This window comes from Pseudophryne corroboree, chromosome 2 (assembly GCF_028390025.1).
Source record: "Pseudophryne corroboree isolate aPseCor3 chromosome 2, aPseCor3.hap2, whole genome shotgun sequence".
In the NCBI taxonomy this organism is placed as follows: domain Eukaryota; kingdom Metazoa; phylum Chordata; class Amphibia; order Anura; family Myobatrachidae; genus Pseudophryne; species Pseudophryne corroboree.
Window position 1 is genome coordinate 877,733,521 of NC_086445.1, and position 23,416 is coordinate 877,756,936.

A 23,416-nucleotide genomic window follows, 5' to 3' on the forward strand; every position below is an offset into this window, starting at 1 on the left:
AAAAAGGGGTATTATGTTCAGTGAGGAAAAACTACCTGTAGTTTTCCTGAATCTGAGAAATTAAATGAGGTGTGTGATGATGCGTGGGTTTCCCCCGATAACAACTGATAATTTCTAAAATGTTATTGGCATTATATCCTTTCCCGCCAGAGGTTAGGGTGCGTTGGGAAACACCCCCTAAGGTGGATAAAGCGCTCACACGCTTTTAAGAACAAGGGCTCTACCCTCTCCTGAGATGGCCGCCCTTAAGGATCCTGCTGATAGAAAGCAGGAGGGTATCCTAAAATGTATTTACACACATACTGGTGTTATACTGCGACCAGCAATCGCCTCAGCCTGGATGTGCAGTGCTGGGTTGGCGTGGTCGGATTCCCTGACTGAAAATATTGATACCCTAGATAGGGACAGTATATTATTGCCTATAGAGCATTTAAAAGATGCATTTCTATATATGCGTGATGCACAGCGGAATATTTGCCGACTGGCATCAAGTCTAAGTGCGTTGTCCATTTCTGCCAGTAGAGGGTTATGGACACGACAGTGGTCAGGTGATGCGGATTCCAAACGGCATTTGGAAGTATTACCTTATTAAGGGGAGGAGTTATTTGGGGTCGGTCTTTCAGACCTGGTGGCCACGGCAACAGCTGGGAAATCCACGTTTGTACCCCAGGTCGCCTCTCAACATAAGAAGACGCCGTATTATCAGGCGCAGTCCTTTCGTGGGCAAGCGGGCAAAAGGTTCCTCTTTTCTGCCCCGTGACAGAGGGAGAGGAAAATAGGCTGCAGAAATCGGCCAGTTCCCAGGAACAGAAGCCCTCTCCCGCCTCTGCCAAGCCCTCAGTATGACGCTGGGGCTTTACAAGCAGAATCAGGCACGGTGGGGGCCCGTCTCAATGAATTTCAGCGCGCAGTGTGCTCACTCGCAAGTAGACCCCTGGATCCTTCAGGTGATATCTCAGGGGTACAAATTGGAATTCAAGACGTCTCCCCCTCGCCATTTTCCTAAAGTCGGCTTTACCGACGTCTCCCTCTGATAGGGAGGCAATTTTGGAAGCCATTCACAAGCTGTATTCCCAGCAGGTGATAATCAAGGTACCCCTCCTGCAACAGGGAACGGGGTATTATTCCACACTGTTGTGGTACCGAAGCCGGACGGCTCGGTGAGACCGATTCTAAATCTAAAATCTTTGAACACTTACATACGGAGGTTCAAATTCAAGTTGGAGTCACTCAGAGCAGTGATTGCGAACCTGGAAGAAGGGGACTACATGATGTCTCGGGACATCAAGGATGCTTACCTTCATGTCCCAATTTACCCTTCTCACCAAGGGTACCTCAGGTTTGTGGTACAGAACTGTCACTATCAGTTTCAGACGCTGCCGTTTGGATGGTCCACGGCACCCCGGGTCTTTACCAAGGTAATGGCCGAAATGATGATACTCCTTCGAAGGAAGGGAGTTTTAGTTATCCCTTACTTGGACGATTTCCTGATAAGGGTAAGATCCAGAGAACAGTTGGAGGTCGGTGTAGCACTATCTCAGGTAGTGTTGCGGCAGCACGGTTGGATTCTCAATATTCCAAAATCGCAGCTGATTCCGACGACTCGTCTTCTGTTCCTAGGGATGATCCTGGACACAGTCCAGAAAAAGGTGTTTCTCCCGGAGGAGAAAGCCAGGGAGTTATCCGAGCTAGTCAGGAACCTCCTAAAACCGAGCCAAGTCTCAGTGCATCAATGCACAAGGGTTCTGGGAAAAATGGTGGCTTCCTACGAAGCAATCCCATTCGGCAGATTCCACGCAAGAACTTTCCAGTGGGACCTGATGGACAAATGGTCCGGGTCGCATCTTCAGATGCATCAGCGGATAACCCTGTCACCAAGGACAAGGGTGTCCCTCCTGTGGTGGTTGCAGAGTGCTCATCTTCTAGAGGGCCGCAGATTCGGCATTCAGGACTGGGTCCTGGTGACCACGGATGCCAGCCTGCGAGGCTGGGGAGCAGTCACACAGGGAAGGAATTTCCAGGGCTTATGGTCAAGCCTGGAGACATCACTTCACATAAATATCCTGAAGCTAAGGGCCATTTACAATGCTCTAAGCTTAGCAAGACCTCTGCTTCAAGGTCAGCCGGTGTTGATCCAGTCGGACAACATCACGGCAGTCACCCACGTAAACAGACAGGGTGGCACAAGAAGCAGGAGGGCAATGGCAGAATCTGCAAGGATTCTTCGCTGGGCGGAAAATCATGTGATAGCACTGTCAGCAGTGTTCATTCCGGGAATGGACAACTGGGAAGCAGACTTCCTCAGCAGATCAGGCAATAGCTGTAGACGCTCTGGTAACACCGTGGGTGTACCGGTCAGTGTATGTGTTCCATCCTCTGCCTCTCATACACAAGGTACTGAGAATTATAAGATGGAGAGGAGTAAGCACTATATTTGTGACTCCGGATTGGCCAAGAAGGACTTGGTAACCGGAACTTCAAGAGATGCTCACGGAGGATCCGTGGCCTCTACCTCTAAGAAGGGACCTGCTCCAGCAAGGACCCTGTCTGTTCCAAGACTTACCGCGGCTGCGTTTGACGGCATGGCGGTTGAACGCCGGATCCTGAAGGAAAAAGGCATTCCGGATGAAGTCATCCCTATCCTGATCAAAGCCAGGAAGGATGTAACCGCAAAACATTATCACCGCATTTGGCGAAAATATGTTGCGTGGTGCGAGGCCAGTAAGGCCGACGGAGGAATTTCAACTGGGTCGATTCCTACATTTCCTGCAAACAGGAGTGTCTATGGGCCTGAAATTGGGGTCCATTAAGGTTCAAATTTCGGCCCTGTCAATTTTCTTCCAAAAAGAACTAGCTTCAGTCCCTGAAGTTCAGACGTTTGTAAAAGGGGTACTGTATATACAGCCTCCTTTTGTGCCTCCAGTGGCACCTTGGGATCTCAATGTAGTTTTTGGGTTCCAAAAGTCACATTGGTTTGAACCACTTAAATCTGTGGAGTTAAAATATCTCACATGGAAGGTGGTCATGCTGTTGGCCCTGGCCTGGGCCAGGCGCGTGTCAGAATTGGCGGCTTTATCCTGTAAAAGCCCTTATCTGATTTTCCATTCGGACAGGGCGGAATTGAGGACTCGTCCTCAGTTTCTCCCTAAGGTGGTTTCAGCGTTTCACCTGAACCAACCTATGGTGGTGCCTGCGGCTACTAGGGACTTGGAGGACTCCAAGTTGCTAGACGTTGTCAGGGCCCTGAAAATATATGTTTCTAGGATGGCTGGAGTCAGAAAATCTGACTCGCTGTTTATCCTGTATGCACCCAACAAGCTGGGTGCTCCTGCTTCTAAGCAGACTATTGCTCGTTGGATTTGTAGTACAATTCAGCTTGCACATTCTGTGGCAGGCCTGCCACAGCCAAAAATCTGTAAATGCCCACTCCACAAGGGAGGTGGGCTCATCTTGGGCGGCTGCCCGAGGGGTCTCGGCTTTACAACTTTGCCGAGCAGCTACTTGGTTAGGAGCAAATACGTTTGTAAAATTCTACAAATTTGATACCCTGGCTGAGGAGGACCTGGAGTTCTCTCATTTGGTGCTGCAGAGTCATCCGCACTCTCCCGCCCGTTTGGGAGCTTTGGTATAATCCCCATGGTCCTTACGGAGTTCCCAGCATCCACTAGGACGTCAGAGAAAATAAGAATTTACTTACCGATAATTCTATTTCTCTATCGTCCTTGTGGATGCTGGGGTTCCTGAAAGGACCATGGGGAATAGCGGCTCCGCAGGAGACAGGGCACAAAAAGTAAAGCTTTCCGATCAGGTGGTGTGCACTGGCTCCTCCCCCTATGACCCTCCTCCAGACTCCAGTTAGATTTTTGTGCCCGGCCGAGAAGGGTGCAATCTACGTGGCTCTCCTAAAGAGCTGCTTAGAGAAAGTTTAGCTTAGGTTTTTTATTTTACAGTGAGTCCTGCTGGCAACAGGATCACTGCAACGAGGGACTTAGGGGAGAAGGAGTGAACTCACCTGCGTGCAGGATGGATTGGCTTCTTGGCTACTGGACATCAGCTCCAGAGGGACGATCACAGGTACAGCCTGGATGGTCACCGGAGCCGCGCCGCCGGCCCCCTTGCAGATGCTGAAGTAAGAAGAGGTCCAGAATCGGCGGCTGAAGACTCCTGCAGTCTTCTAAAGGTAGCGCACAGCACTGCAGCTGTGCGCCATTTTCCTCTCAGCACACTTCACACGGCAGTCACTGAGGGTGCAGGGCGCTGGGAGGGGGGCGCCCTGGGAGGCAAATGAAAACCTTTTTTGGCGAAAAATACCTCACATATAGCCCCCAGAGGCTATATGGAGATATTTAACCCCTGCCAAGATTCACTAAATAGCGGGAGACGAGCCCGCCGAAAAAGGGGCGGGGCCTATCTCCTCAGCACACAGCGCCATTTTCTCTCACAGAAAGCCTGGAGAGAAGGCTCCCAGGCTCTCCCCTGCACTGCACTACAGAAACAGGGTTAAAACAGAGAGGGGGGGCACTGATTTTGGCGATATTGAGATATATATAAAGATGCTATAAGGGAAAACACTTATATAAGGTTGTCCCTATATAATTATAGCGTTTTGGTGTGTGCTGGCAAACTCTCCCTCTGTCTCCCCAAAGGGCTAGTGTGGGTCCTGTCCTCTGTCAGAGCATTCCCGGTGTGTGTGCTGTGTGTCGGTACGTGTGTGTCGACATGTATGAGGACGATGTTGGTGAGGAGGCGGAGAAATTGCCTGTAATGGTGATGTCACTCTCTAGGGAGTCGACACCGGAATGGATGGCTTATTTAGGGAATTACGTGAGAATGTCAACACGCTGCAAGGTCGGTTGACGACGTGAGACGGCCGACAAACTATTAGTACCGGTCCAGGCGTCTCAGAAACACCGTCAGGGGCGTTAAAAACGCCCATTTACCTCAGTCGGTCGACACAGACACAGACACGGACACTGAATCCAGTGTCGACGGTGAATAAACAAACGTATTTCTCATTAGGGCCACACGTTAAGGGCAATGAAGGAGGTGTTGCATATTTCTGATACTACAAGTACCACAAAAAAGGGTATTATGTGGGAGTGAAAAAACTACCTGTAGTTTTTCCTGAATCAGATAAAATAAAATGAAGTGTGTGATGATGCGTGGGGTTACCCCGATAGCAAATATTGGCGTTATACCCTTTCCCGCCAGAAATTAGGGCGCGTTGGGAAACACCCCTTAGGGTGATAAGGCGCTCACACGCTTATCAAGTGGCGTTACCGTCTCCAGATACGGCCGCCCTCAAGGAGCCAGCTGATAGGAAGCTGTAAAGATATCCTAAAAAGTATATACACACATACGGTGGTTATACTGCGACCAGCGATCGCCATCAGCCTGGAGATGCAGTGCTGGGTTGGCTTGGTCGGATTCCCTGACTGAAAATATTTTATTCATATAGAGCATTTAATAGGATGCATTCTATATATATGTACGTGAGATGCACAGAGGGATATTTGCTCTCTGGCATCAAGATAAGTACGTTGTCCATATCACCCAGAAGATGTCATGGACACGACAGTGGTCAGGTGATACAGATCCCATACGGCACATGGAAGTATTGCCGTATAAAGGAAGGAGTTAGTTGGGGTCGGTCCATCGGACCTGGGGACCACGGCAACAGCTGGGAAATCCAACCTTTTTACCCCAAGTTACATCTCAGCTGAAAAAGACACCGTCTTTTCAGCCTCAATCCTTCCTTTCCCATGAGGGCATGCAGGCAAAAGGCCAGTCATATCTGCCCAGACATAGAGGTAAGGGAAGTAGACTGCAGCAGGCAGCCCCTTCCCAGGAAAAGAAGCCCTCCACCGCGTCTGCCAAGTCCTCAGCATGACGCTGGGGCCATGCAAGCGGACTCAAGGTGGGGGGGTAGTCTCAAGAGTCTCAGCGCGCAGTGGGATCACTCGCAGGTTGACCCCTAGATAGTACAAGTATTATCCCAGGGGTACAGATTGGAGAGTCGAGACATCTTCTCCTCGCAGGTTTCTGAAGTCTGCTTTACCAACGGCTCCCTCCGACAGGGAGGCAGCATTGGAAACAATTCACAAGCTGTATATCCAGCAGGTGATAAATCAAAGTACCCCTCCTACAACAAGGAAAAGGGTATTATTTTTCCACACTATATTGTGGTACTGACGCCAGACGGCTTGGTGAGACATAGTCTAAACTGAAATCTTTGAACACTTACATAAAAGGTTCAAATCGAGATGGAGTCACTCAGAGCAGTGATAGCGAACCGGAAAAAAGGGGACTATATGGTGTCCCTGGACATCAAGGATTACCTCCATGTCCAAATTTGCCCTTCTCAACAAGGGTACCTCTGGTTCGTGGTACAGAACTGTCAATATCAGTTTCAGACGATGCCGTTTGAATTATCCACGGCACCCCGGGCCTTTTACCAAGGTAATGGCCGAAAAGATGTTTCTTCAAAGAAAAAAGGCATCTAAATTATCCCTTACTTGGACGATATCCTGAAAAGGGCAAGTTCCAGAGAACAGTTGGAGGTCGGAAGAGCACTATCTAAAGTAGTTCTACGACAGCACGACTGGATTCTAAATATTCCAAGAATCGCAGCTGTTTTCCGACGATACGTCTGCTGTTCCTAGGAATGATTCTGGGCATAGTCCAGAAAAAGGTGTTCCTCCGGGAGGAAAAAGCCAAGGAGTTATTCGACCTAGTCAGAAACCTCCTAAAACCAGGCCAAGTATCAGTGCATCAATGCACAGGAGTCCTGGGAAAAATGGTGGCTTCTTACGAAGCGATTCCATTCGGCAGATCTCAGGGGATTTGCTGGACGAATGGTCCGGATCGCATTTTCAGATGCATCAGCGGATAATCCTGTCTCCAAGGACAAGGGTGTCTCTTCTGTGGGGGCTGCAGAGTGCTCATCTTTTAGAGGGCAGCACACTCAGCATTCAGGACTGTGTTCTGGGGACCACGGATACCAGCCTGAGAGGCTGGGGAGTAGTCACACAGGGAAAAAATTTCCAAGGAAGTGTGGTCAAGTCTGGAGACTTCTCTCCACATGAATATACTGGAGCTAAGGGCAATTTACAATGCTCTGAGCCTAGGAAGACTCCTGCTTCAAAGTCAACCGGTGCTGATCCAGTAGGACATCATCATGGCGGTCGCCCACGTTATCAGACGGGGCGACACAAGAAGCAGGAGGGCAATGACAGCAAGGATTCTTCGCTGGGCGGAAAATCATGTGATAACACTGTCAGCAGTGTTCATTCCGGGAGTGGGCAACTGGGAAGATTTCCTCAGCATAAATGAATTCCACCCGGAAAAGTGGAAACTTAATCTGGAAGTTTCCACATGATTGTAAACCGTTGGGAAAGACCAAAGGTGGTTATGATGGCGTCCCACCTGAAGCGCCAGGTCAAGAGACACTCAGGCAATAGCTGGGACGCTCTGGTAACACCGTCGGTGTACCAGTCGGTGTATGTGTTCCATCCTCTGCTTTTCATACCCAATGTATTGAAAATGATAGGAAGGAGAGGAGTAAGAACTATACTCGTGGCTCCGGTTTGGCCAAGAAGGACTTGGTTCCCGGAACTTCAAGAGATACTAAGAAGGGTCTTGATTCGGCAAGAACCGTGTCTGTTCCGGGACTTACCGCAGCTGCGTTGACGCCAAGGCGGGTGAACGCCGGATCCTAAGGGAAAGAGGCATTCCGGAAGAGGTCATCCCTACCCTGGTCAGAGCCAGGAAGGAGGTGACCGCACAACATTATCACCACTTAGGTGAAAATATGTGCCAGGGTGTGAGTCCAGGAAGGCTCCACGGAAGAATTTCAACTAGGTTAATTTCTACATTTCCTGCAAACAGGAGTGTCTATGGGTCTCAAATTGGGTCCATTAAGGTTCAAATTTCGGCCTGTTGATTTTCTTCCAGAAAGAAATTGGCTTCAGTTCCTGAAGTCCAGAAGTTGTTAAGGGAGTACTGCATATACAGCCCCTTTGATGTCTCCAGTGGCACTGGGCGATCTCAACGTAGTTTTGGGATTCCTAAAAAATCACATTGGTTTAAACAACTCAAATCTGTGGATTTGATATATCTCGCATGGAAAATGACCATGCTGTTGGTCCTGGCCTCGGCCAGGCGAGTGTCAGAATTGGCGGCTTTATCTCACAAAGCCATATCTGATTGTCCATTCGGACAGAGCAAAGCTGCGGACTCGTCCCCAGTTTCTCCTTAAGGTGGTGTCAGCGTTTCACCTGAACCAGCTTATTGTGGTACCTGCGGCTACTAGGGACTTGGAGGACTCCAAGTTGCTGGATGTTATCAGGGCCCTGAAAATATAGTTTCCTGGTTGGCTGGAGTCAGGAAATCTGACTTGCTGTTTATCCTGTATGCACCCAACAATGCTGGGTGCTTCTGCTTCTAAGCAGTCGATTGCTCGTGGGATTGGTAGCACAATTCAACTTGCACATTCTGTGGCAGGCCTGCCACAGTCTAAATCTGTTAAGGCCCATTCCACAAGGAAGGTGGGCTCATCTTGGGCGGCTGCCCGAGGGGTCTCGGCATTACAACTTTGCCGAGCAGCTACGTGGTCGGGGGAGAACACGTTTGTAAAATTCTACAAATTTGATACCCTGGCTGAGGAGGACCTGGAGTTCTCTCATTCGGTGCTGCAGAGTCATCCGCACTCTCCCGCCCGTTTGGGAGCTTTGGTATAATCCCCATGGTCCTTTCAGGAACCCCAGCATCCACAAGGACGATAGAGAAAATAAGAATTTACTTACCGATAATTCTATTTCTCGGAGTCCGTAGTGGATGCTGGGCGCCCATCCCAAGTGCGGATTATCTGCAATACTTGTACATAGTTATTGCTAACTAAATCGGGTTATTGTTGTTGTGAGCCATCTTTTCAGAGGCTCCGCTGTTATCATACTGTTAACTGGGTTCAGATCACAGGTTGTACAGTGTGATTGGTGTGGCTGGTATGAGTCTTACCCGGGATTCAAAATTCCTCCCTTATTGTGTACGCTCGTCCGGGCACAGTACCTAACTGGAGTCTGGAGGAGGGTCATAGGGGGAGGAGCCAGTGCACACCACCTGATCGGAAAGCTTTACTTTTTGTGCCCTGTCTCCTGCGGAGCCGCTATTCCCCATGGTCCTTTCAGGAACCCCAGCATCCACTACGGACTCCGAGAAATAGAATTATCGGTAAGTAAATTCTTATTTTCTCGTAGTCCGTAGTGGATGCTGGGCGCCCATCCCAAGTGCGGATTGTCTGCAATACTTGTACATAGTTATTGTTAACTAAATCGGGTTATTATTGTTGTGAGCCATCTTTTCAGAGGCTCCTCTGTTATCATGCTGTTAACTGGGTTCAGATCACAGGTTGTACGGTGTGATTGGTGTGGCTGGTATGAGTCTTACCTGGGATTCAATATCCTTCCTTATTGTGTACGCTCGTCCGGGCACAGTATCCTAACTGAGGCTTGTAGGAGGGTCATAGGGGGAGGAGCCAGTGCACACCAGGTAGTCCTAAAGCTTTTACTTATGTGCCCAGTCTCCTGCGGAGCCGCTATTCCCCATGGTCCTTACGGAGTTCCCAGCATCCACTACGGACTACGAGAAATAGAATTATCGGTAAGTAAATTCTTATTTTATTGAAGTACATCGACATCATTAGAGGTCTGTAATATGCATGATCCATAAGTACACTATATTTTTACTATTTGGAAAAAGAGGCAGACTAATGGTTTAGATTTATTATTATGCTCCAATATTACACCAAGGGATATTCTACTATATGTATACTATGGAAGATTCTGTGCAGTTTATCAGAACTGGTAAAACCTCCCAGCACGTGATTACAAGGCTACAAATCAGTAATTTTCACTATATTGTTTTCATGTTCAGTTTAGTGGTTCTTATATTACACATTTATTTAAGTAGAGAATATTTATTTCTGCAGCAGGGTACATTGTGTTCCACAGGGAAACATCGGGGTCTAGAGTGGATCTAAAGCTTTAGGCTTTCCCAGGATGCATTGGGGCCGCCTCTATAGCACCACCTCCAGGCACTGTGAGCTCAGTTTTGAGTTGGTGCCTGCATCAGCAGGTCACTGAACAGGGGGGCTGCACTGGGCAGCCCTGAAAAGCTTTCTAAGAAGACTTCAAGGGCCGCAGCGCTGATATGTCAGTGTGAGATTCAGTACTGCGGCTCCATCACCTCCCAAGTGGCGTTCCATACTCCTGCGACCTGTTCCTGGGTACTTGCGGCAGAGACGCTCCTGCTTTCAGCACACAGTCGCAGACGCTCTCCTGGTTCGCTTGGCTGCTACGGGGAGGAGGTAAGAGGGAACCCGTCATTAAATCGTGTTCCTGTTGTGGTCTAGGGAGACGGATCGCAATGCTGGCGTGGACACTGTCCCTGAGCAGGGACCCCGCTAGACCATCGTGGCGTATTGAGTACAGGTTGGGTGTACTAACACCCCATTTAATAGGGCTCACAGTACCGGGATGGAAGTCCCGCATAGGGCAGGTGGCGCTTGACCTGTAGCCCCTCCCCCGGCCCAGGGCGCAATCTACTGCAGATTTTCCCACACTGCAGCTGCCTCACGATCTCCCTCATTCCTTGACTGAGATGCTGGGCGCCATCTTCTAAGCATAGCTGCAGCTGGTCTCCGGGACTGCTGGGCAAGGTCTCCTTTGTAAAGCCGCCTGTATACAGCGCTGTGACTTTACAAGCACTTGAGTATTCTACATGTCTTTATACAGACAGCGTTAGTTAAGAAAAAGTGTACCTATTACAGGATATATTGTACAAGTATTCTGATATATACCTCCGGTCTAGGACCGCGCTGTGTGTGTATGTGTGTGTGTATATATATATATATATATATATATATATATATTCTCCATATATCTGTACATATGCTAGCCCAGTGCAGTTTTATTGTCGTAATATTTATCTGCATTGTCTGTGACTGTGTGTGCCTATATCTGCTGTGCGGTTTAATTTTCAGTGTTTCCCATATATATATCACTATGGGGGTCATTCCGAGTTGTTCGCTCGTTGACGATTTTCGCAACGGAGCGATTAAGGAAAAAATGCGCATGGTACGCAGCGCGCATGCGCTATTTTAGCACAAAACTTAGTAGATTTACTCACGTCAGAACGAAGAATTGTCATCGTTGAAGTGATCGGAGTGTGATTGACAGGAAGTGGGTGTTTCTGGGCGGAAACTGACCGTTTTCTGGGAGTGTGCGGAAAAACGCAAGCATGCCAGGATAAAACGCGGGAGTGTCTGGAGAAACGGGGGAGTGGCTGGCTGAACGCAGGGCGTGTTTGTGATGTCAAACCAGGAACGAAACGGGCTGAGCTGATCGCAGTGTAGGAGTAAGTCTCGAGCTACTCAGAAACTGCTAAGAATTATTTATTCGCAATTCTGCTACTCTTTCGTTCGCAATTCTGCTATGCTAAGATACACTCCCAGAGGGCGGCGGCCTAGCGTGTGCAATGATGCTAAAAGCAGCTAGCGAGCGAACAACTCGGAATGAGGGCCCATATTCTGTATCCTAAGGAACTAGGTGCGTCTAGGTCATATATATAGTGCTTCACAGTTTTTTCCCATTACGTGTACTCTACTGTATACTCGGTCACATAATACCGGATTTATTCGCAGGTGTTGTGTACTGTGTATTCAGTCACATACTAACGGATTTATGCGCAGGTATTGTACTCTGGCTTTATCGTACTAAACCGCTCTGTTGTTGCATTTGTGTACAATGTCTAACAAGTGCAGTAAGTCTGTGGACGCTTCTGCATCATGCAGAGCATGTGCCAAAAATTTACCGGAGGGGGTAGTTTTGTATGATGGTCTATGTACTGTGTGTCATACATCTCCCAGTCACTCCGAAGCTCCTTTACCCAATCAGGAGCCACCCTGGGCTGTTTTCACAAACCTACTGGGTACTCTGGTGGAACGCCTTAACCCCTGCTATGGGACCACCTGTGCCACTACAGCCACAAATTGTCCCTATGGTTAATTCGCCTTGGGCGAAAAATTTGTCTAACCAGTTACAGCAATTAAATCAATCCTTGGTCAGACAAAAAGCGTGTCTCTGGGTCATCTAAGCAGGCTGCTTCCTCCGCACAATCCACAAATCTCTCAGATGTTTCATCTGAAGTGGAGGGGCAGTGTACTATCCTGTCAGACACTGAATCAGGTATTTCTGACGACGGTTCTCCTTTGCAAATTGATGTCCCTGCCCTAGTGTTTGCTATTAAGCAGTTCCTACAAATCACTGATGATGAGGATTCCACTGCTATGGCTAAGAAAACTGATATGTTTAGCAGAAGGTGGTTAAAAATCTATTGCCCCATTCTGACCATATGGTGGACATCAGGCAGGAGCCCTGGTCTAAATTCCCTCTGTCTAAACGAGCCTTGGCTCGCTATCCTCTCCCTGCAGCGTTATATAACAAGTGGGAAAATTCACAGCCGGTGGATTCTCATGTCACCCGCCTAGTTGTGTCGTCCACTCTGCCTGTCACCACTGTTAATTCACTGAAGGATCCGACAGATAAAGCGTGTGAAGGGATGCCGAGGATATATCTGACAATTCCAGACAATACCTATGTCACATTACCACCGCCGCCTATACATTCAGGAGGCATCCACTAAAGCGGGTGTGTTGGCAGCCAAGGCGTCGACTACGTCTGTCCTGGCTCACCGTATTCTGTGGTTGAGGTCATGGAAGGTGGACCTAGACTCCAAAAAGACCTTGGAGATACTCCCGTTTAAGGGGGACATTTTGTTTGGGGAAGACCTAAATAAAATTGTATCTGAATTGGCAGCTGCTAAGACTGCCTTTCTTCCAAATACTAATCCTTGTGCACAGAAGGCTAAAGGTACCACTTTTCGTTCCTTCCATCCACAAGGGAAAGCAAAAGGTCACGCATACCTGAGACAATCTCGTGCTCCAAAAACTACTAAGTCCAAGGCAAACCAGTCCTGGGTGGCCCGTCGGCCCGCTTCTAAACAAGACAAGCCTGCTGCATGACGATTGCGGGCCTCCCTCTTGGGGACCCCAGGGTAGGAGGCTGACTTTTGCTGCTCACCCAGGTCAGGTCTGGTTAAAGACCACTTCAGACACATGGGTGCAGGAAGTTGTCTCTCACGGGTATGCAGTCACCTTCAAGAGATGTCCCCTTCGCCTGTTTTGCACCATGGTTATCCCTTTGGATCCGTTAAAGGCGCAAGCTCTGCAAAAGGTTGCGAGATCTCTCCTGAATACAGAAGTGGTAGTGCCGGTTCCTTTGTCCCAGAGAGCCCGAGGTTACTACTCGACCCTGTTTCTAGTTCCGAAACCCAATGGGTCTTTCCGGCCTATACTCAACCTCAAATCATTGAACAAGTTTGTGAGAGTGTCCAAGTTCTGTATGGAAACACTGCGCTCAATTGTACTGGCGATGGAACCCGGAGACTATATGGTATCCCTGAATATACAGTATGCGTACCTGCATATACTTATTGCTATGTCGCATGAGCAGTAGCTGCAGTTTGCTATTGGCAGCATCCACTATCAGTTCCAGGCTCTGCCATGTGGACTGGCTACGGCTCCTCGGATCTTCACCAAGGTCATGGCCATAATGACGTCCCGTTTCCGTCACCAGGGAGTCAGGATCTTGCTGCATGTGGATGACTTGCTGATTCTGGCAAACTCCCACGATATCCTCCTCAGTCATCTGCAACTGACGGTAAGCTTCCTACAAGCCCACGGGTGGCTCATCAATTGGAGGAAATCCTCGCTGGTCCCAGCTCAGAGCATGGTGCACCTGGGGGCACTCCTGGACACACACAGTCAATGACTGTTTCTGTCTCCAGAAAATGTCCTGAGGCTTTAGGACAGGATACGATGCTTCCTTTGTCTCCCCAGAGTGTCGATACACTCAGTGATGCAAGTACTTGGCCTGATGGTGTCGGCATTTGATATGGTAGAGTACGCTCAATTTAATTCCCACCCTCTGCAGAGGTTAATCCTTTCCAAGTGGGACGGCCTACGTCGTCGGATCAGATCTCACATGATCACTTTGACTCCGGAGATTCGTCTGTCGCTGACCTGGTGACTACAGGACCAGCAATTGAGCAAGGGCCGTCCCTTCTGGATCCTCGACTGGGTCCTGCTGACAACGGACGCCTGTCTGAGCGGATGGGGTGCGGTGTTGGAGCAACACTCTTTTCAGGGTCGCTGAACCAAGGAGGAGTCACTCCATCCAAATAAACATTTTGGAGTTGCGGGCAGTGTTCAATGCATTGACTCTCGCCCTGCCTTTGGTACAGAACAGGCCAGTTCAAGTACGATCAGACATGCCACTGTGGTGGCATACATAAACCATCAAGGCGGCACTCAAAGCTGCATGGCAATGATGGAAGTGTCAAAAATCCTTTGTTGGGTGGAGCTACTCATCAGGAACAAAAGCATTGCTGCCGTGCAATGCTTTTGTACCTGTGTGTGTGTGTGGGGGGGGGGGGGGGGGGGTTGGTGTAGGCCCTGACATGCGTGGCGGACTAGCCCTGTGCTGGGCGTACCCCCGCATGTCAGAGTAACTGATCGTAGATTGCACATCCTATGATCAGTTCTGAATTACTCCCTAAGTACAGAAATCCGCATCGCACCAGCACTTTTGTCGGATTTCTGCTTGCACCACTCCGTGAGTCTGTCTATGCTTCAGTATTAACTTTCAGTATTACCACATTGATTGGTTACAGCTATATTTTCTTCATGGGAATTTAACAAATCCCTGCAGGTTCCCTAAATATTATAGGAGATCCAAAAAGGAAAAGTAACTTCTGTCCCAGCTAGGGAAGGGAAATGGATTACTGGGCTCTGACCCCACTGTTTTCTAGATTTGCCTTTTTGGGCTGCATTCAGTAAAGATATCCCCCTCCCCCCCCCCAGAATGGTATTTCTTACTATTGGCTAGGTTATTTTATTGCCTGATTTTAATTGGTTGGTTTGTACCACATGACCAGTTACCGACTGGGTGGACATTTTCAACACTTGAACCTTACTTTTGATGGTCTAGGCCCAATGTGGACCCTTCTCTGACAGTAATACTTTCTCCTCTATTTCCAGTGAATCTGATAAGAGTGAGCACAATGCAAGCCCAAGTTCTGGTCTTTGTAGTAGGATAATTGCTGATTGGATGGTAATGTTTTCTCATCAGCCAGTGTTCATTTTTTGCTTTTGCATAGATTCACATTGTTAATGGGTGGTTGTGCCGGTCAGTAAGAATACCGGCGAGACCTTTTTAGACCTAACCATACTGAAAATTAGCAAGTAATAGATTTACAGCACTATGATTAAAATGTTATCTTGTAGTGATTCCTGAAGCACGTCTAGCTAAATGTACCTGAATAAGTGTAAAATGACATTGTTGCTGGTATAGATTTATCTTAGCCTACAGTAACATAGGGACCCACATTGCCAAACAAGGTGAAAATGGTTTAGAGTCCACATTGCATCATTTGTATTCCTGCAGGTGTGTGTGTGTGTGTGTGTGTGTGTGTGTGTGTGTGTGTGTGTGTGTGTGTGTGTGTGTGTGTGTGTGTGTAATTCACCCTACAGAATCGGTTACCTGTATGATTCCGTGCCATTTATTATGTATTCAAAAACTTTTTATTTATTTATGTATGTCATTTCTAATTTTTGTAAATGGGTAAAAGCAAATGTCTAGTATTGGGAAAAAGTTATGTAAGTGAGTTTACATTTATATGTTCATATGTAACTCAGTGAGAGACTTGGGTTTACCTATCTGCTGTTTACATATTTTAGTAATTATATTTGGTACAGTTGGTATGTTATGCTTCATTATCTCTAAATTTTCTTTTGTATAGCTCTGATCGTCTCATAGAAGAAACTATAAGGTAAGGACTAAAAAAAAACCTTTTCTTATCAATATACAAATTTGCTTATTAATTTCTACTGTATAGTAATCCTTTATGTGTTAAAAAGAGTAGTAAAAACATAGGTTAATAGCAGTTAATAGGTCAGCCTCAACATGGGTAACAATGGGCTAAGAGTTCTTAGTAAGGTATTAGTACCCCAGAGTAATCTTTAAGAAAAACGTAAAGAGATATCTTATATAGAGAAAGCAAAAGTAAAACGCAGCTTGTATGGCAAGGAAACAGTAATTAAAAAAAAGAAAGAAAATAGGAAACCGAAAGGGAAGGGCGTCACAGACAGCGTTATTTTGGAATACAAAAAGCGGGTGGTAAAGGAGAGGGGAAGGCTGCAAAGGAAGGAAGGCTGTCTACAAAGTGCAATGAATGGTAGAGGTGTTATATACTATTGGGTGGAGGTGTAGGAGTAGGCAGGTTCAAGCATGAGCCGTGTGGCAAGAGAGAAAGGGCTGGATCTCAATACCTCTTTAACACAGAAAATGAAATTACTGGGTGAAGCAGTTCTACCCGGTAATTTGCAGATAAACACGGGTCCTTTTTCTGTATAAAAAGGTAATCCCGGGTTCAAATTCCCGGGACTCCGACCCATGAATTTACCAGTGTCAGTGACATGGCAATTTCTACACGGGTTGACCCTTTGACACAGACGAAATACTCTGTGTGAAAGGGGGATCAGGCACTGAAATGCTGGGTAATTGCTGGGATTTCTGTCTGAAAAGGGTATGAAGGTCAATTAAGTACAGGAGAGGAGACTGCTGCCCACAGGATGCAGAGTGTGGGTGGTTGTGTATGAGGCAGTCTTCAAAATCAAGCTAACGAAACCAAGTCCCCTGGAACTACTCATAGTTATCTCCTGCTGAAGATATTCACGTTAGTATAAAAATCAAACTATTAGAACCAACCTTAGATGATAGAGGAGAAGCTGCGCACTGGGATCACTGCATTGGCAGCATTCTTAAGGTGTTTTAAGTAAGACATTTTATAAGAGATTGGCAGTAACATCAAGTTTAAAGAGCTAAAATATGGGATCAGAAATAACATAATCAAAAGTCTCTGCAGAGAACTTTGGTCCCAAAAGGGTTTAATTTTTGTGCATTTTCAATAGATCTGGATGGGAGGGCAAATAACCATGAAGCATCTCTAGTAAATATTAGGACGCCAATATGCATTTTGCTCAGATTGTCAGGGCAGCTGCATCAGCAGGAGATCAATTTAGGTCTCGGTCTCTACAACACAGGGGCTTGACAAACGGGGCAGGTTACTTGAATTTTTTCCCCATTATCCATCTCCAGCATCTGGCCAAGGTCACATTCCAAGGTCTAGGTGGGAGGGAGCAAATCCTCAATGAGAAGCCTGTAAGTCTGATAAATAGTATGGGTGGGAGGACAAGGATTCCCAAATATTTGATTAAATGTTTTTGTGATAATCTGATCAGTAAATCTGCTAATAGCTGGTCATAGGGTGGGGTCCTCACCTTCTTTATGAATGACAGAGATATTGCTTTCTTATGATTGGCTGGAGAACAATGACCGGTCGGAGATGCTGTTGCACACTGCCAGCAAGTGCAAAGGTAATTTATCTTAAAATGCTTTCTAATCTATGGCCTCGAACTCTGTTAAAATGGCCAGCGGGAAGCCCTTACAGAAACAGCTGTGAGGAGAATAGTGAGGCACTGACAGGGGCTGCTGTGCGGTAAAGGCAGCGCCATCTCTCACTAGTGAAAGGACAGATTTCGAGGATGGGAAATTATCTGAGGAGGCTGTACTGACAGCTGGTTGACAGGGGAGCAGTGAGGTGCATCCAGCTGAGGAGGAGGTCCCGATCCGCACCCTTTATCTGCCTGATTGTAGCAGCTGTTCAGTCCTAAAATCATTACCAGAGCCAGTGAGGCCGAGCCTGGAGGAGAGACTGTGAGTGTGGCTGCCCGCAGAGAGATATTCCTGAGGTGACAAGAGGATCTTAAAGAAAGAATATTACAACCTGATTGATCTACATGGTGGATTGGGAATTTTAGAACACTGATTGTGACACTTCTGGAATATCTCCATAAAGAAAATTTCTACCTGACTGATCATCTGGTGGTTTGAGTATCTAAGAATACAGTCTGTGATATCCCTGGAATCATCCTTCACCTTGAGGATATTTTTTATGTAGGTTCTTTGCGCCCACTTGTTAAATCTTTGTTTCAAAATGGCCAACTTAATTTTGTTAAGTAATTGACCATGCACTCAGCTGTCAGTTCCTTCATGGTTTCACAGGAGGGACAGGCCTAGTGATAGGTCTCCATTTTCTGCAGTAAGGGGTCCATTTGGCCTGATCGTTGCTTCTTAAGGTTCCAAGTTGGAAGCATTTCCCACAGTTAACACATTTGTGCGCTTCCCATATGGTTACTTTAGATGATCCAGGGATCAAGCTATGTTTGGTTTAGTCATCATTTGATGGGACTAATTAAATTTCCAGTGCCAGTATTTGTGAAAAGGCTGGTCAAGAAAGAGCTTGAGGGAGGTTAGGGAATAGGCAGACCATGTTATGGAACAAATCAAGACATCGTACCAGATGCTGGTGTGTATGGTAAAGAGTAAACTTATGTAGATCCCATGTGGTGGTGGGGTTTTTAGAAAATCTCTGTGTGTAGTGTATGTCTTACTCATACTCCTTGAAGGGATTTCAGGCCCAGTTGAGACTTCACACCAACCTGTAGGGTCTTCCTGTAGACCACATCCAAACAGCCTTGTTGGGAGCATAAATATTAACAGTGGTTGGAAATGTTAAATTTCACAAGTATACGCTTACCCTCCATTTGAGAAATATCAGAAATGGGTAATTTTTTTTGTAGTGAAAAGGATGGCCACACCTTTAGGTTTACTGGAGGTAAGTAGGGTTTTCTTAATTGCTGCTAAAGAGCGTAGTGTTAGAAATGAGTCCCTTGAATGTCAGCCTTTAATAGACTCCTAAACGGTCCTTGCTGTCTTCTCAGTGGTGTTCAACACTGTAGCATTTATAATAATAATTTGTATGGTATGTTATTTTTTTTTAACATAGGATAAGGGGAGTTGGAATGGCAGGGGGGGGGGGGCTGGAGAAGGGAAAAACTAAGGGTAAGGAAGACCAGCAGTATAACTACAATCATTCTAAACAAAATAGAATATGAAACACCGCTCCAAGATACTAAAGTGGTCTGTGTAAGGGTCCATGTCCCAAGGAAGGATGTCTTAGGGGTGGAGTAGGGGGGGGGGGGGGGGCACACTGGAGATTAACCCTCAACCAAAAGTTGTCAAACATTAAAATGCAGAAGGGAGTTGTGCAAAGTAGAATACATCATGAAATATGATAATAAATTTCTAAGCAGAGAAGATTAACAAAAATATTTTTATATCAGGAATGGTAACTCAGGAATGACGTAACCCAAATGACCAATCCAAAAATGAGAAGTGGAATCATCACTAGAATATCAGTTGCCATGTCTCTCTCAGAAAGAGTCAGATAGGTGCTAGTGATGTGGGAACGCAAATAGCTGCCAGACATACAGGATGTGGTCTATTAGAGTATCGTATTATCCAGAGTAAGTGACGAACTTAAGGGGGGGAAAAGGTGAGAGCACAGGAAACAGCTAAGTTAAAATAAAGATATTTCTGCTGCGGGGTACACTGGGCTCCACAAGGAAAGACATAGGAGTGTAGAGTAGGATCTTGATCCGAGGCACCAACAGGCTCAAAAGCTTTGACTGTTCCCATAATGCATAGTGCTGCCTCCTCTATAACCCCGCCTCCCTGCACAGGAGCTCAGTTTTGTAGTTGGTGCCGCAGTTAGCAGGCACATAACAGAGGGGCTGCCTGCTCTGGGCAGCCCTAAGAAGAGCTTTTTGTGAAAAAAAGTGAAGACTTCAAGGGCTGCTGCAGCTCCATCTCTCCCCAGCGGCGCTGTACACTCCCGAGCCCTGGTTGCCGGTTAACTACAGCAGGAGGCTCCGGTTTTCTTCTAAAGTCAGGCACACACGACGGGGCCTCTCCGGGATCGCGTGGCCGCGCTTCGGGAGGTGGTGAGTGGGTCCCGCTCGCGGGACCCGTACTTTATCGCGATCCGGCACGGTCAGTGGGAGGCGGACCGCACGCGGTGGCGGTGGACACTGTGGCAGTACAAGCGATCCCACTAGATCACCAGGGCATGGGTGTAGGTCAGGTTTTCCCTTAAAAACCGTTTTACTAGTAGCCCACAGTACCCGGTGGTTTTGCCAGCAGGGGAATAAGGCTTAGACCTGGAGCCCCTACCCCAGCCCCAGGGCGCCATTTCCAGCAAATGTTCCCGCCCTGGGGCTGCATATCTGTCTCTCCCTCACTCCCTATCAGTGTTTGGGTGCCATTTCTCTCAGCTACACTGTTCCTGGGACTGCTTGGGCAAATCCTCCTGTGTAAAGCTTCCTGGTTGTCAGCGCTGTGACTTTACATGACACTTAAGTATTCTACATGTCAATTAGACAGTGTTAGTTAAGAAAGAGTGCATTTAGTCAGGGTTCTCTGGAAGTACCCTGTGATATACATCCAGTTCTTACTGTGCAGTGTTATATCTATTGACTACATAGCTATATAAGCTAGTCCAGTGCAGTATTATTGTTAGTAATAACCTCTGCATTGTTTACATGTGACTATATGTGTGTGCATTAGCTTGCTGAGTGGTTTCTATTCCGTGTCTCTCACTCAACTTGCTATCCCTATATTCTATAACCTGAGGGGGCTTGGTGCGTCAGGTTTTATAATTATATAGGATTTTCACAAGATATACTCTAATACGTATTGTTCTCTGTGATTTTAGTCACCATATCTCTCCTGTATCTCTGCTTGTGCTGACTACACTGCGCAGGGTTTGGGTAAGAGGTATTGTGCTGCTGCCAATTGTACTGTGTTACCTGATACTGCAAGTTATATCATGTCTGCTTCTGAAGGTAACGGGTCTGGGGCTGAACACACTGCCGGTGTTGCTGAAACCACAGACCCCTATGAGGAGACTATAGCAGCTGTGGGCTCTGGTTCTGGGGGCTCCTTGCCCCCCAGTGGGACTGTGGCAACGGGGGTACATAATGACCCACGGTGGGCTACTTTCTCCACGCTTCTACATACGCTAGTTACTAAACTAACACCCCCTATGGGACCTCCTATGCTGGTGCAACCGTATGTGGTCCCCGCAGCTAACACGCCTTGGGCGGACAATTTATCTGCTCAATTGAAGTTGAACCAGTCCCTGACTACTAAAAGTCTGACCCTCGCTCGCCTAAGACCAAGGAGTACTCTAAGCGAGCTCTTATCTCCTCACAATCCACTGCTGTCACTGACACCTCGTCTGATGTTGATGGCGCTTACACTGACCCCACAGATTCTGACACAGATACTGCTGATGGGGAGGGTAGTTCACATGTGGATGTTCCTGATCTTTTGGAGGCTATTTAGTTAATTTTACAGATTACGGATGATCCCGAGCCATCCGCCCCTCCTAAGAAACCAGATAGGTTCAAGCGTCAGAAGGTGGTTAAACAAGTTTTCTCTAACGTCCTAGTGGATGCTGGGGACTCCGTCGGGACCATGGGGAATAGCGGCTCCGCAGGAGACAGGGCACAAAAGCAAGCTTTTAGGATCACATGGTGTGTACTGGCTCCTCCCCCTATGACCCTCCTCCAAGCCTCAGTTAGGTTTTTGTGCCCGTCCGAGCAGGGTGCAATCTAGGTGGCTCTCCTAAAGAGCTGCTTAGAAAAAGTTTTTAGGTTTTTTTATTTTCAGTGAGTCCTGCTGGCAACAGGCTCACTGCATCGAGGGACTTAGGGGAGAGATTTTCAACTCACCTGCGTGCAGGATGGATTGGAGTCTTAGGCTACTGGACATAGCTTCAGAGGGAGTCGGAACACAGGTCACCCTGGGGTTCGTCCCGGAGCCGCGCCGCCGATCCCCCTTACAGATGCTGAAGATCGAGGGTCCGGAAACAGGCGGCAGAAGGCTCTTCAGCCTTCATGAAGGTAGCGCACAGCACTGCAGCTGTGCGCCATTGTTGCTTCACACTGAACGGTCACGGAGGGTGCAGGGCGCTGCTGGGGGCGCCCTGGGCAGCAATATTTAATACCTTTGATGGCAAAGAATACATCACATATAGCCATTGAGGCTATATGTATGTATTTAACCCAGGCCAGATATCTCAAAACCCGGGAGAAAAGCCCGCCGGAAAGGGGGCGGGGCTTATTCTCCTCAGCACACAGCGCCATTTTCCTGCTCAGCTCCGCTGTGAGGAAGGCTCCCAGGACTCTCCCCTGCACTGCACTACAGAAACAGGGTAACAAAGAGAAGGGGGGCATATTTTGGCGATATTTATATATTTAAAGCGCATATAACAAAAACAACACCTTTTAGGGTTGTTTATATACATTTTATAGCGCTTTTGGTGTGTGCTGGCAAACTCTCCAAAGGGCTAGTGGGGTCCTGTCTTCGATAAGAGCATTCCCTGTGTGTCTGCTGTGTGTCGGTACGTGTGTGTCGACATGTATGAGGACGATGTTGGTGTGGAGGCGGAGCAATTGCCGGTAATGGTGATGTCACCCCCTAGGGAGTCGACACCGGAATGGATGGCTTTAATTATGGAATTACGTGATAATGTTAGTACATTACAAAAGTCAGTTGACGAAATGAGACGGCCGGAAAACCAGTTAGTACCTGCTCAGGCGTCTCAGACACCGTCAGGGGCTGTAAAACGTCCCTTACCTCAGTCAGTCGACACAGGTACCGACACAGATGAATCTAGTGTCGACGGTGAAGAAACAAACGTATTTTCCAATAGGGCCACACGTTATATGATCACGGCAATGAAGGAGGCTTTGCAGATCTCTGATACTGCAGGTACCTCAAAAAGGGGTATTATGTGGGGGGTGAAAAAACTACCTGTAGCTTTTCCAGAATCAGAGGAATTGAATGACGTGTGTGATGAAGCGTGGGTTAACCCAGATAGAAAACTGCTAATTTCTAAGAAGTTATTGGCATTATACCCTTTCCCACCAGAGGTTAGGGCGCGCTGGGAAACACCCCCTAGGGTGGATAAAGCGCTCACACGTTTATCAAAACAAGTGGCGTTGCCGTCTCCAGATACGGCCGCCCTCAAGGATCCAGCAGATAGGAGGCTGGAAACTACCCTGAAGAGTATATACACGCATACTGGTGTTATACTCCGACCAGCAATAGCCTCAGCCTGGATGTGCAGTGCTGGGGTAGTGTGGTTGGATTCCCTGACTGAAAATATTGATACCCTAGATAGGGACAGTATTTTATTGACTCTAGAGCAATTAAAGGATGCGTTTCTTTATATGCGAGATGCTCAGAGGGATGTTTGCACTCTGGCATCGAGAGTAAGTGCGATGTCCATATCTGCCAGAAGAAGTTTATGGACGCGACAGTGGTCAGGTGAT

The 23,416-nt window shown here is 47.5% G+C and overlaps 1 protein-coding gene across 2 annotated transcripts in view; it reads left to right on the forward strand.

The window, feature by feature from the left end:
* The window catches only part of GOSR1 (golgi SNAP receptor complex member 1), a 241,617-nt gene that overhangs the window by 185,205 nt on the left and 32,996 nt on the right, over window positions 1-23,416 (forward strand). For both annotated transcript variants that reach the window (XM_063955963.1, XM_063955964.1), the window contains exon 7: window positions 15,916-15,945. In XM_063955963.1, coding sequence (XP_063812033.1) covers window positions 15,916-15,945 — 30 coding nt within the window. The remainder of the gene's footprint in view (window positions 1-15,915; window positions 15,946-23,416) is intronic.